Consider the following 13,962-nt stretch of genomic DNA (forward strand, 5'->3'; position numbering starts at 1 on the left):
AGCGTCTCCTCCCACCCCACTTCCCTTGGTTATCGCCTGCTACCACCATAGGCAGTATTTTCCATCTCGCTTTTCCTTCGCTCTGCCATCGTGTTGAGCACTTTAAACTTTTGACTGCCAATCATGTCTTTGAATTTGCTACGTTAAGTCAAACTTTTAATTAACCGAATATCGATAAAAGCGTGAACGTGACAATAGCGGCACTTGACGTATTTTGGCTGTCAGGTAAAAGGTTTAGAGCTTGTAGGCAATTATAAAGTGTATGGCGTTATTCTTTATTGAAAATGAAAGAAAATTTCGCTGGCTAATTTATTATGCCGCCAACGTAAGCGCCATTTGGAAACATTTAGTGTGACGGCATAAACTTACTACCGATATGATGGCGCATTTTGTCAAGTAGGGTTTTATTATTTCACAAAGTACACTCTCTGCCTATTAGTGTTAAGAAAAAGTATGAACTCTATTAAACAGTTAAAAAAAAAACATTTTTTATAAGCTTTAAGCAAAATTATTTATTTACTGATATATTCAAAATTTAAACGCCTGATATCAGACTAATTTAAGAGGAAAGAGGCTCAAGAGATTACTCTTGCATATCTAATAAAGTTTGGCAATGCAAGTTTTAAATTTTCACTTTCGACATTGGCAATCCTTTAACTCCCAAACCAGTAACCTTAAAGGTATTTCCGGCTGGAGCTGGTTGATCGAAATACGCCGACGTAGTTACAAATAAAATATCCAGATTAGGTCCACCAAAAGCTACGGAAGTGATTTGCTTGGTAGGCAGCTTGATTTCTTGAAGTATTTCAGATGTCCTAAAATGTTGTAGAAAATAAAAGAAAAATTAGTAAAATAAAAATAAGGATGTTTTTTGAGGAAACAAATGCACACAAATATTATATCAACGCTAAATTACATCGTTTAAGGTCTTGCATATATTTGAATTAAAATTTAATCTTTTTCAATCCCAACCAATATAATCTTCGGCAAATGCATTACAGAAGTTAATACAAGTATATATGGAAGCATTTCCCTATATTTCGTTAGCCATCCTATCCCTTCCTATTGCACTGGTTTACAGCAAAAACAGCACACTGGACTCCACTATCTAATGCCTATTTAGAATTTATCGCTGATTCCAAAAGTCGAGCGGATTTTTTTCTATGGATAAGTTTTCGAGATATTTTCAATTTACCGTATATCTTGCCAACCAACTTAACAATTTTATTACAGTCAATCAATAAAGTTTAGGTACAGTGATTTTTTTTTTGCAATACGGGCAACTTTTTATTAGTTATTTTATTATTCGCAAATTTTTTATAAAAATATTATAAATATTCAACAACATAAACCCCAAAAATCAGAGCCCCCAACATTGTGCAAGTTTAAAAAAAAATCTGAAAATTTTCATCAAAATATTACACTTTTTAGTTACACTCTTTAGAAAATTCGAGTATGTAGGTTTATAGCCCATTCAATTTTATTATAATAATGTGCAAGTTTGAGGTAGCTAGGACTAGCCAATGTTTTTTGACAAATTTTTTTGGTGAAGGTGTCCTTCATTTTCTCGTTCCTGACGTCAACCTATCAGAAAAACCGCACTGACTTTTTCAACAGCCCAATATAATAAAAACTTTTACCGTCGTTTCGCAGACGATTAGAAGTTCATAGTCTTAGACCGATCGCACAGGTCTAAGGCTATCATCGGTCAACACCACACAGATGCACCACTCATTCACATATCCACAGTGAGGCGTGACAAATAATAACTTTGCGCCTAAACTACTAAAAATAATCGATATTCTGGATCAGATAATAGTGACGAATTTAGTTTTGTTTAAATGTGAAAGTAGGCCATTTGGCAATATCTACTTTGTTTAAATGTAAATTGAAAACGAGCTGTGGTGTTCATTTGTCACAGAGTGGTCAATAGCTTTGCAAAATATTTATCGACAGAACTAACTACTAAATACGTAAATTTTTCAACAAATAAATAAGACTAGCATGAATCCAATAAAAACTGCAGCTTAGAGTCCCGATCTTATATCTCAGTTTTCTAAAAAAAATATCTATATTATAATCCTATAAAGTTAATATGTTTTGACGAATACGAAAATAACTACAGTGTGATTGCTAGGCTATTAAAAAACCAAAAGCAAAAAGTTGCTGTAGAAAATGAACCTATAAAAAACTGAACCTATTTATAAGTGAACCTATAAACATTCTACTACTAGTTTAATTTTACACACTTACCGTGGATTAACTTTGTAGACAGTATGCCCTGTGAATGTAGCAATATAAATGTTTCCTTCAGAGTCAATCGTCATACCATCAGGCCAATGTTCAGCATGCTTGAAGACAACCTTTGGGTTACCTGCAGAAGAAAATATTTTTTACCACTAAAAAGGCTTTAATAGCGCACGAAGTTTCTCACTCACTGGGCACACCCGTATCAAAATCGTAGTCATACTCCTTGACCTCCAAATCCATTGTGTCAATATAATAGAATTTATTTGTCTTCTCATTCCAAGCCAGCCCATTGGAAATACCTATTTCCGATTTTATGGGCGCAACCGGTTTACCCTTCTCAAATCTATACAATTCACCAGTGCGCTTCGTCATGATATCAGGAAACATGGTACCAGCAAAAAGGCGCCCACGTGGATCCGCTTTACCATCATTTATACGATTGCTAGAAAATTCATCGCCTGGTTGTACTGAATAGGCAATGCGTTCCACTTTAGCGCTGGGTGATACACCATCCCAAGCAACAACCGCAACGCGACGTCCACAACCTACAGCAAATTTACCACTTTCCCCGTCAACGGGTATAATAAAGGAGGCGAGATTTTCACCCTCAACTATGGCACTGTAGGTTTTATTTTGTTCGTAGTCATAGCGAAATAGTTTGGCGTTATCGATATCTACGAAATAAAGACTTTGTGTTTCAATATCCCAGTGAGGGCCTTCACCAAGTAGACCATGAGAATTTGGTAGCTCTTCGAGTTTGTAGGACATCTGAAAATACAAGTAATGAAAAGTTATTACAAAAACTTTTATTAAAATTTTTATTGTTTGCCGTTAGGATTTGTCGACAAGTAATACCAAATCAGAAATTAATGTATAAGTGTCTGAATTATCAGCTGAGCGAGATCTCCGCAGTAAGAGCAAAAGTGCAAGTAAATTATAATGTCAACAATTTTATTGCATAGGTTGAGACCTAAGTGATTAGTAGAACATAAGAAAGTACTTGGGACTTGTTCGACGAACAAAGTAAAGGCATCCACGAAAATTAAAAAAATTATATAAAATTTTAGGAATCACACCATGATTTGAGAGATACGTACATATGTACATGCTTTTTAATTGCAATTATTTTTTTTTAATTTTGACTTTGATCGCCTACAACTCAGTGAGTTTATGAAATTATATAAATAAGTTTCAATAATATATCAAATTTATCAGATTTGAAGTCAATTTTTTTTTTAATATTTGATATTAAAAAAGTAGTTTTTTCAAACCCCTGTAAAGACTTCTAATCTTTTTTTTAATTTTTAAGACTTCGTGATTGTCTTCATTTTGTACATATTTAGACCAAGGGTCGCATTTTTAGGCAAAGATGTATATTAAAAGGCTTGAAAACTGCGTTAGTGGATTTTCATTTTTCATTTTGAACCACTTTTTGGAGCGGTCATCGGGTCAGTTTTGGCGTTTAAAAATAAAAACGGTTCGGTTAAGAGTGCGAATAAAGCACCGGCTCGGCTCAAAAACCGGTTTGCGGCCCTGGAAAATACCCATTCTCCATAAAATCTGTTTACTTGTTATAAGAACTTAGAACATTCATAAAAAAGTTTTTGAACGAATTTAAAAAGTAGTCACCACTTTTCCGGCCCTTTTTTAATAACTTTTATGCAAACGGGTATATCATATTTATCACCTTCATTCGCCTTACGTATGTATATGTATGTATGTGTGCATTTTTTCCTACCAGCAAAATTAAATACTTTGTGTTTGCATAGCAATTGATAGGAATGCATATAGATATTTTTTTTTTTATAATTAACCCACAGCACTCTCAAACCACGTTGAAGTTTATAAAAAAAAAAAATCCATTGTGCCTACTTTTATACATACGTATGTACATATGTGTGCATCTTTATCTCGTTTACCTTCTGATTCAATTAATTTTTATTCGTCTTTCACTTTCGTACGAGTAAATTCGCGCACAAATCACCGGTTTTGCAAATGTTTGGCGTCTGAAGTGATATTTGCGAGCTTTGTTTATTTATATAAAACTTGGAAGAATAACTTATCTCGCTCTATGAAAATGAAAAGTATACGTAGCTCCCTACTCTTATCTCACGTTACTCTTACATATTTTCTAAGAGTACTATTACTATTTATTTGTACTTAGTGTTGCGATAATCTTTCGACAAATATAGTATTAAATTCGTGCAATGGTATTCGAGAAAAGCTGTTTGTTAAACTTCAACTACAGTGCTCCCTCGATTATAGTCACACTTTGCTATAATAATAATTGAGTTAAGCGATGAAGATGAATACGAGAACTAATCAAAAGTCTTACATCAAAGCTTTTTTATTGTTGGGGTTTAATAATTTCTGTAGTAAAAATTTTGGTTGTCATCAAGTTGCATTCTTGTTTTTTTGGCAACCACCTAAAGCGCGTTTATTGAGTCTAAAAAATGATGTGGGCAGTGAAGTTCTAGATTTCGTATTAGTAAAATTACAATTATAATTATAATTACAATATTAGGGGTATTCTCCAAGTCTTCCACGATTTGCACGGATTGCACAAAATGCAAAAATGCTATTCCAAATTTGGTTTGGCTTGCGGCAACCACTTTATCTTAACCCTTTTTGTGACATTTTCCATGTTAAAGTTTGATATTTTTCATTCGCAATGAGTCAAGTTTTATCAAGTGGGCCACCCTAAATTGACTTCTCGATTTTTTAACCGACTTCCAAAAAAGGAGGAGGTTATCAGTTCGTCGGAATATTTTTGTTTTTTACGTATGTTAACGCATAACTTTGGACCACGTCAACCGATTTTCGATAATTCTTTTTGCATCGGAAAGGTAGTGTCTCAGAGGTGGTCGCATACTAATCTGGTTAAGATCCGATCATTGGATCATGAAATATAGATATATATATATGTTTTTTTTAAGTCGGTTTTTTTGATAAAAATTACTTTTGTTTTTTTTTAATTATTTTTTTTTTTTAGTATGTTAGAATTTATTGTGCAACAAAATTAAGTCAGTTCGTAAAATTCCGATTCTTGTTTTATAAAAAATTTATTTTTTTCAATTGAATTTTTTTTTACCAAATTCTCATATACCTATCAAAGAATTCAAAAAGCATTATTAGCACTAAACATTCAATTTTACTTTCATAAAAAAGCTGAAACTTTGATTGACTTAAAGCTTTTTACCAAAATATTGAATCAAGTTTAAAAAATATAATACAGATGAACTGAAAAGCAAAAAAAAAAAAATAAAAAACTAATTTGATAATTCTTGATTTGATACTTAAGTTTGCAAGAAATCGGTTATTGCGATTTTCCTTCAGTGAGCCGTAAAAGGATAGGTTTTTATAGAAAAATGCGTATCTACTTCTTAATTTGCACTGTCATCGCATAACAGTCATACCTAAATTGGAGCTTCACGCGCCAAAGAGCTGTCAAAAATCCGCATGCCCATACAATTTTTATGAAGCATCCCACAAAAACGAGGCGTTAGCGCTGAGCAAATGGAGTTTAATTTTAGACAGTGCGTATGGTCCTCAAGTTGGGTGCTGCAGAAGACAAGAAGACAAAAAGGAAAGAGGAAACGAAAGGAAATGAGAAAACATTTTACAGGTTTATTTGGGTAGGTATTTAGAACGCGCGCTGACACTTATTGGCGTTGGAAAACGCAGCGCTTAACGCCCTATATCAGGCTTTAAGCAATTTTGGTCTAGTCCAATAAAGCACACCAGTCGTTTGTCTGCTATGCCAACTCAGGGAGAGCGTTCCGCGTTCAATTCTCTACTTTTTTGATAGCGTTCTAAAAAAACGCCTTAGCCGGAGTTGCCGCGCCAACGCCAAAAAATGAAAAGCGCTAGCGCCATTAACACCAAGAAACACATGAGACACACACACATTTCGCCTTAATTCTTTGAAAACGTAAGCGTGAACGTAAGTGCCAGTTGGAAACATGCATAGTATTTTAGTGTGACGGCATAAACCAACTACTGATATCAAGTAGTTTCATTACTTCACAAAGTACACTCTCTGCCCATTAATGTTAAGAAAAAGTATGAACTTTATTACTGTTGTTACGGTACATTTTATAAGCTTTAAGCTAAGATATTTATTTACTGATAAATTAAAAATTTAAACGTCTGAGATCAGACTAATTTAATTAAAAAAGTTTGGAACGAAACTTTTTAAATTTTCACTTTCGACATTGGCAATCCTTTAACTCCCAAACCAGTAACTTTAAAGGTATTCCCGGCTGGAGCTGGTTCATCGAAATACGCCGACGTAGTTACAAATAAAACATCCAAATTAGGTCCACCAAAAGCTACGGAAGTGATTTGCTTGGTAGGCAACTTGATTTCCTGAAGTATTTCAGATGTCCTAAAATGTTGTAGAAAATAAAAGAAAAATTAATAAAATAAACATAAAGATTTTTTTAGAGGAAAAAAACAAATGCAATACAAATGATATCAATTTTGAAGCTATTAAAGTATATATTTAGAAATAAGGGATGCGATGTTTAGATGCTTTGCAGAAATCAACATCGACGCTTACATCGTTTAAGGTCTTGCATATATTTCAATCAAAATTTTATCTTTTTCAATCCCAACCAATATAATCTTCGGTAAATGCATTACAGAAATAAATACCAGTATATATGGAGGCATTTCCCTATATTTCGTTATCCATCCTATGCCTTCCTATTGCACTGGTTTACAGCAAAAAAAAGCACACTGGACTCCACTATCCAATGCCTATGTAGAGTTTATCGCTGATTCCGAAAGTCGAACTGATTTTTTCTATGGATCAGTTTTCGAGATATTTGCAATGTACCGTATATCTTGCCAACCAGTTTAACAATTTTATTACGAAACACGGCAAATGAATGCCAACAAAATTTTTGATAGGCCTGATAGTTTCTGAGAATTTAACTAAAAGTCATTCCAGATCTTTTGTTTTTATTTTTGTGAAAAAAATACTAGAACAATATCAAAATTTACTAGGAAGAATAACAGATTATGTGTCAATGTATTTATGCCATGTACATAGGAGTAACACTGCTTATATTTCACACAAAAAAATATTTGCGCATTTTAATTTGACCATTCATTCATTTTTAGTTATACGTCAGTTTTCTTCAAAGGTATCTTGATTTTTTTTTTTAATTTTTTGTAGCAGAAAACACTTTAACACAAATGAAAAAATTTACACAGAATCTGTTATTCTTTTATTTTTTTTTTGTTGTAGTTTGAATTTTGTTTTCCATTTTTTCATAAAAAAAAACAAAAAAATCTGGAATGATTAACTAATTTCTCAGAAGCAACGCAAACTAGAGTTATGACGTTTTAAGATTTAAAAGCATATAGTGGCACAACCATGATTTAAAACACTGCAGAAGTTACGTGGATTTGTTTAAATATAAAACAAATTCTAACAGCCAATTTCACGAAAGCCATTTAAGTGAACAATGATTTTAAATTTTCAAATTTTATACGGAAATTGACAGAAAATAAAAAATCAATTTCCATTAAAATTAATAACTTTCAGAAAAACCTTTTGGGATATTTTAGCTTCTGAAATTATTTACTGCGTAGTATGCATGACCCCTCAGCCGTGTAACTGGTATCGGAAACTTGCACTTTTTTGACATTTGCCTAAAAATAAAAAAGGGATATTTTAACAAAATAAACTAAAAAGAAGGCAAGCTCACCAGATTTAGCTAAACATGTTAGAAACGAGGTTTTGTCATCGATTTTTAAATACTTAACGCAAAAAGCTTAAATTTTTTTCATAGCAAAATCTGCCAAAAATGAAATAGATGTGTATACATTGAAAAACCAGGACAATTTAAGTGTGGACCAGGACACCAGAACAATTTGTTTAAACCAGGACAAATCCCGGAAAACCGGGACATCTGGCAGCCCTAGTTTAGTTTGAGTGTGAAAGTAGAACATTCGGCAATTTGAAAAGTTGCTGTAGAAAATGATGTACTTTAAAAGTCCAGCTAGCAAGTAAACCTATAAACATTCCACTATGTACTAATTTAATTTTACACACTTACCGTGGATTAACTTTGTAGACAGTATGTCCTGTGAATGTAGCAATATAAATGTTTCCTTCAGAGTCAATCGTCATACCATCAGGCCAATGTTCAGCATGCTTGAAGACAACCTTTGGGTTACCTGCAGAAGAAAATATTTTTTACCACTAAAAAGGCTTTAATAGCGCACGAAGTTTCTCACTCACTGGGCACACCCGTATCAAAATCGTAGTCATACTCCTTGACCTCCAAATCCATTGTGTCAATATAATAGAATTTATTTGTCTTCTCATTCCAAGCCAGCCCATTGGAAATACCTATTTCCGATTTTATGGGCGCAACCGGTTTACCCTTCTCAAATCTATACAATTCACCAGTGCGCTTCGTCATATCAATATCAGGAAACATGGTACCAGCAAAAAGGCGCCCACGTGGATCCGCTTTACCATCATTTATACGATTGCTAGAAAATTCCTCGCCTGGTTGTACTGAATAGGCAATGCGTTCCACTTTAGCGCTGGGTGATACACCATCCCAAGCAACAACCGCAACGCGACGTTCACAACCCACAGCAAATTTACCACTTTCCCCGTCAACGGGTATAATAAAAGAGGCGTGATTTTCACCCTCAATTATGGCACTGTAAGTTTTATTTTCTTCGTAGTCATAGCGAAATAGTTTAGCGTTAGGGATATCTACGTAATATAGGCTTTGAGTTTCAATATCCCAGTGAGGGCCTTCACCAAGTAGGCCATGAGAATTCGGTAGCTCTTCGAGTGTGTAGGACATCTGGAAATACGAAGTATATTTGTATGTACGGAATTGTGATATCGTTTAAGAATATAGTAATGAAAAGTTATCACAAAAACTTCTATTAAAACTTTTACTGTTTGCCGTTAGGATTTGTCGACAAGTGATACCAAATCGGAAATTAATGTACGAGTGTCTGAATTAACCGCTTGGTGAGATCTCCGCAGCAAGAGCAAAAGTAATATTATGCCAAAAGTGCAAATAAATTATAGTGTCAACAATTTTATTGCATAGGTTGAGACCTACATAAGTGGTTAGTAGAACATAAAAAAGTACTTGGGACTTGTTCGACGAACAAAGTAAAGGCATCCTCGAAAATTAAAAAAGAGATACATACATATGTACATGTTCTTTAATTGCAAAAATTTTACAAAATTTTGNTATTGCATAGGTTGAGACCTACATAAGTGGTTAGTAGAACATAAAAAAGTACTTGGGACTTGTTCGATGAACAAAGTAAGGGCATCCACGAAAATTAAGAGATACATACATACATATGTACATGTTCTTTAATTGCAAAAATTTTACAAAATTTTGACTTTGACCGCCTACAACTCAGTGAGTTCATGAAAATATATAAATAAGTTTCAATAATATGTCGAATTTATCAGATTTGAAGTCAATTTTTGTTTTCAAATATTTGCTATTAAAAAAGTAATTTTTTTGAAACCTTGTAAAGACCTCTAATTTTTAGGTTTTTTGAAAATTTCATGGTTGTCTTCATTTTGTACATAGAACAAGATAAATGGGTGCCTCATACAAAATTTATTAATAATAATAGATTGGCGCTTACATAATATGTTAGTTTTTGGCCGAACTTCTTCTCCCATTTTTGGCGTGCGTCTTGATGTTGTTAAACAAAGGGGAANAGATTTGAAGTCAATTTTTGTTTTCAAATATTTGCTATTAAAAAAGTAATATTTTTGAACCCTTGTAAAGACCTCTAATTTTTTTTTTAAATTTCATGGTTGTCTTCATTTTGTACATAGAACAAGATAAATGGATGCCTCATACAAAATTTATTAATAATAATAGATTGGCGCTTACATAATATGTTAGTTTTTGGCCGAACTTCTTCTTCCATTTTTGGCGTGCGTCTTGATGTTGTCAAAAAAAGGGGAACGACCTACAGTTTTACGCCGACTCCGAACGGCGATTGTATTTTTATTAGAAGCTTTTTGTATGGCAGAAATACACCCGGAGGTTAGCCTTTACCTGCCGAGGCGCGACCGCTATCAGTTATACAAAAAAAATGTTTGTTTTTTATTTTTTCTTGTTGGTCGGAAACTCTGCTTGAACCCAGGCCCTGCTGAATACTGGCGCGCAGCATCGGCCGCTAAAGAACTCTCAACAACAGAAGATGAAGCAAATCAAAACGAAAATATATATGTATATATATTTCGAAAGCTATCGATAAATTTCGTTATGATATTATAACACCATAAATTTCGATAAGCAGTGTTAACTCGATAAACTTATATAGCCTTTAAATGTCGTTAACTCGATATATTTTGAAAACTCAAAAATCTTCGATAAATCCACACATTTTAGTAAATCAATAAATATATATAACTGGATAAGTTCAATGAATTCGATGCATTACGATAACCCGATNTACCTGCCGAGGCGCGACCGCTATCAGTTATACAAAAAAAATGTTTGTTTCTTATTTTTTCTTGTTGGTCGGAAACTCCGCTTGAACCCAGGCCCTGCTGAATACTGGCGCGCAGCATCGACCGCTAAAGCACTCTCAACAACAAAAGATAAAGCAAATCAAAACGAAAATATATATACATATTTCGAAAGCTATCGATAAATTTCGTTATGATATTATAACACGATAAAATTCGATAGGCAGTGTTAACTCGATAAACTTTAAATGTTGATAACTCGATATATTTTGAAAACTCCAAAATCTTCAATTCGATAAATCCACACATTGTAGTAAATCAATAAATATATATATTTCGATAAGTTCAATGAACTCGATACATTACGATAAAACTACAAATTTTCTGTAACTCTATATATAAAAAATTGTTTATTACATAAATATGGGTAGCTTGATAAATTTCATTTACACGAAAAACTTCGATAAGCCCATAAATTTTTATAGCTTTATAAATTTCCGTAAACTTCGACAACTAATTGTCTGTTTCTATACATTTCAACAACGCAATAAACATTAATCAATTTAATTAATTCGATTCGAATTCGACGGGTTGTAAGTCTAGTCGAGTGGACATAAACTGCGTATTCAGAATTTTAATTTGACACTCAAAATCTTCGCTTAGGGTTTGTTGCCATCAAAAAAAAAAAAAAAATAAAATTGTCGCCGTTTTATCGCAAGGGTCGCATTTTTAGGCAAAGATGTATATTAAAAAACTTGAAAAATTCCTTAGTGAATTTTAATTTTGAACCACTTTTTGGAGCGGTCATCGGGTCAGTTTTGGCGTTTAAAAATAAAAACGGTTCGAGTCGCGGTTCTGTTAAGAGCCTNGAATTTTAATTTTGAACCACTTTTTGGAGCGGTCATCGGGTCAGTTTTGGAGTTTAAAAATAAAAACGGTTCGAGTCGCGGTTCTGTTAAGAGCCCGATTAAGGCACCGGCTCCTGGAAAATACCCATTTTCCATAAAATCTGTTTACTTGTTATAAGAACTTAGAACATTTATAAATACGTTTTTGGCCGAATTTAAAAAGTAGTCACCATTTTTCTGCCCCGTTTTTTAACAACTTGTATGCAAACGGGTATATCTTCCCTCCAGTACTGCTGGAGTCAATCGCTACTTTTGAACCGCTACTGCACCGACTCCTAGGTAAGTAGCTACTCTATTAACCCATGGTAGTGGACATGGTAGTGCAGAGTCGAACCAGTCGGAAGCAGAATAGCGAAAAACTAAGACAGAGGGCGCCCATAACTCACGCAACTTTAGTAACTTCCGGTAGTGCAGAGAGAGCCGATGGTGGCTATCGCCTAGGGCATTGCCTTGTAAAAGTAAACGATGAAATACACTGCAAGTAGTCGGTCGGTAATTGACGGAGTTTACCAGATAACTACCGATTCATCAGTCCTGTAGTCGCTCCTCCGTACTGCAGGGTTATTTATCACCTTCATTCGCCTTACACATATGTATGTATGTGTGTATTTTTTCCTACGAGCAAAATTAAATACTTTGTGTTTGAATAACAATTATTAGGGACGCATTTACTTTTTTCTATAATTAACCCAATACACTCTCAAACTACGTTGAAATTAATAAAAAAAAATCCAGCGTGCCTACTTTTATGCATACGTAGATACATATGTACATATGTATGGGTGTGTTTTAATCNGTATTTTTTCCTACGAGCAAAATTAAATACTTTGTGTTTGAATAACAATTGATAGGGACGCATTTACTTTTTTTATAATTAACCCAATACACTCTCAAATCACGTTGAAATTAATAAAAAAAAATCCAGGGTGCCTACTTTTATGCATACGTAGATACATATGTATATATGTATGGGTATGTTTTAATTTCGTTTACCTCCTGATTCAATTAATTTTTATTCGTCTTTCACTTTCGTACGAGTAAATTCACGCACAAGTTACCGGGTTTGCAAATGTTTGGCGTCTGAAGTGATATTTGCGAGCTTTGTTTATTTATTTAAATTTTGGAAGAATATTTATCTTATCTCACTCTACGAAAATGACGTAGCTTTCTACTCTTATCTCACGTAAATCTTACTTATTTTCTAAGAGTACTATTATTATTTATTTGTACTATTTATTTGTACTTAGCGTAGTGCTAATCTTTCGACAAATCTATATATTAATACGCTAACATAAATTTTGTCCGCCTTCATTTGGCGATTCTACCGAACCAATTTCGAAACCAAGAACACCATTTAAAAGATATTTTTCTGTAGATGAGGAGAGTTTTTATGGTTTCAAATGTGGTTGAAAATTACGGCCAAAATCGTAGTTTAAAAATGTCCGTATTTGTGNTCGTTTACCTCCTGATTCAATTAATTTTTATTCGTCTTTCACTTTCGTACGAGTAAATTCACGCACAAGTTACCGGGTTTGCAAATGTTTGGCGTCTGAAGTGATATTTGCGAGCTTTGTTTATTTATTTAAATTTTGGAAGAATATTTATCTTATCTCACTCTACGAAAATGACGTAGCTTTCTACTCTTATCTCACGTAAATCTTACTTATTTTCTAAGAGTACTATTATTATTTATTTGTACTATTTATTTGTACTTAGCGTAGTGCTAATCTTTCGACAAATCTATATATTAATACGCTAACATAAATTTTGTCCGCCTTCATTTGGCGATTCTACCGAACCAATTTCGAAACCAAGAACACCATTTAAAAGATATTTTTCTGTAGATGAGGAGAGTTTTTATGGTTTCAAATGTGGTTGAAAATTACGGCCAAAATCGTAGTTTAAAAATGTCCGTATTTGTGAATAGTTGTTGTTGCAACGTGTTCACTTTGAGTTGGTTTTGCATTTTGTTTTACTTCGTATTTGAAATGCAACTTTGTAATAAAGAGTTATGTAATGATGAGAAAATAAATGGTAACGATTAAGAGAAAAACGTGAAGGCATTTAGGATAAAAACGCAAATGAAAACAATGAGAAATACATGAAAAAATAAAAATAAGAAATTAAAAAAATTAGTTATCGAAAGTTATCGAAAGTCACTGAAATTTATCGAATCATCGAAGTTAATAATTATCGAAATTAATGGAGTTATCCATGTTTACTGAGTTGTCGCAACGTGTCGAATCATTCAAATTGAGCAATGTATATTGAGTTGTCGAAATTTATAGACACAGAAAATTAGTTGTCTAAATTTAC

General features: G+C 33.3%; 2 protein-coding genes across 4 annotated transcripts; both read right to left on the bottom strand.

Annotated features, from left to right (window-relative positions):
- Positions 1-485: 485 nt before the first annotated feature.
- Positions 486-4,276, bottom strand: LOC108357382 (regucalcin-like). Of its 3 annotated transcripts, none has more exons than XM_017608468.1 (4): positions 4,170-4,276; positions 2,439-3,018; positions 2,254-2,374; positions 486-815 (listed from the first exon to the last, which is right to left on the bottom strand). In XM_017608468.1, exons 2-4 carry the CDS (start codon positions 3,016-3,018, stop codon positions 623-625), a joined length of 894 nt encoding a protein of 297 aa, XP_017463957.1. In that variant the 5' UTR covers positions 4,170-4,276; the 3' UTR covers positions 486-622. The 3 variants fall into 3 exon arrangements, with proteins under 3 accessions (XP_017463957.1, XP_017463962.1, XP_017463968.1); XM_017608473.1 differs by lacking the exon at positions 4,170-4,276 and adding an exon at positions 3,106-3,160; XM_017608479.1 differs by lacking the exon at positions 4,170-4,276 and adding an exon at positions 3,080-3,098.
- Positions 4,277-6,406: 2,130 nt separating this feature from the next.
- On the bottom strand, positions 6,407-9,086 carry LOC108357374 (regucalcin-like). Its single transcript, XM_017608463.1, has 3 exons — positions 8,504-9,086; positions 8,319-8,439; positions 6,407-6,637 (listed from the first exon to the last, which is right to left on the bottom strand). The coding sequence occupies exons 1-3, from the start codon at positions 9,084-9,086 to the stop codon at positions 6,445-6,447; spliced, it is 897 nt and encodes a 298-aa protein (XP_017463952.1). The 3' UTR covers positions 6,407-6,444.
- Positions 9,087-13,962: the final 4,876 nt, after the last annotated feature.

Source organism: Rhagoletis zephyria, unplaced genomic scaffold (genome assembly GCF_001687245.7).
Source record: "Rhagoletis zephyria isolate East Lansing unplaced genomic scaffold, Rhagoletis_zephyria_1.1 Rzeph_scaffold_00176, whole genome shotgun sequence".
In the NCBI taxonomy this organism is placed as follows: Eukaryota; Metazoa; Arthropoda; class Insecta; order Diptera; family Tephritidae; genus Rhagoletis; species Rhagoletis zephyria.

Excerpts from the sequence above, each read along its gene's own strand:
- LOC108357374 (XM_017608463.1), bottom strand. The coding sequence starts at position 9,086 with ATGTCCTACACACTCGAAGAGCTACCGAATTCTCATGGCCTACTTGGT. Across the intron at positions 8,440-8,503 it reads TTTTGATACGGGTGTGCCCA|GTAACCCAAAGGTTGTCTTC; the intron begins GTGAGTGAGAAA and ends TTTCTTCTGCAG. Across the intron at positions 6,638-8,318 it reads GTCTACAAAGTTAATCCACG|GACATCTGAAATACTTCAGG; the intron begins GTAAGTGTGTAA and ends ACAACATTTTAG.
- LOC108357382 (XM_017608468.1), bottom strand. The coding sequence starts at position 3,018 with ATGTCCTACAAACTCGAAGAGCTACCAAATTCTCATGGTCTACTTGGT. Across the intron at positions 2,375-2,438 it reads TTTTGATACGGGTGTGCCCA|GTAACCCAAAGGTTGTCTTC; the intron begins GTGAGTGAGAAA and ends TTTCTTCTGCAG. Across the intron at positions 816-2,253 it reads GTCTACAAAGTTAATCCACG|GACATCTGAAATACTTCAAG; the intron begins GTAAGTGTGTAA and ends ACAACATTTTAG.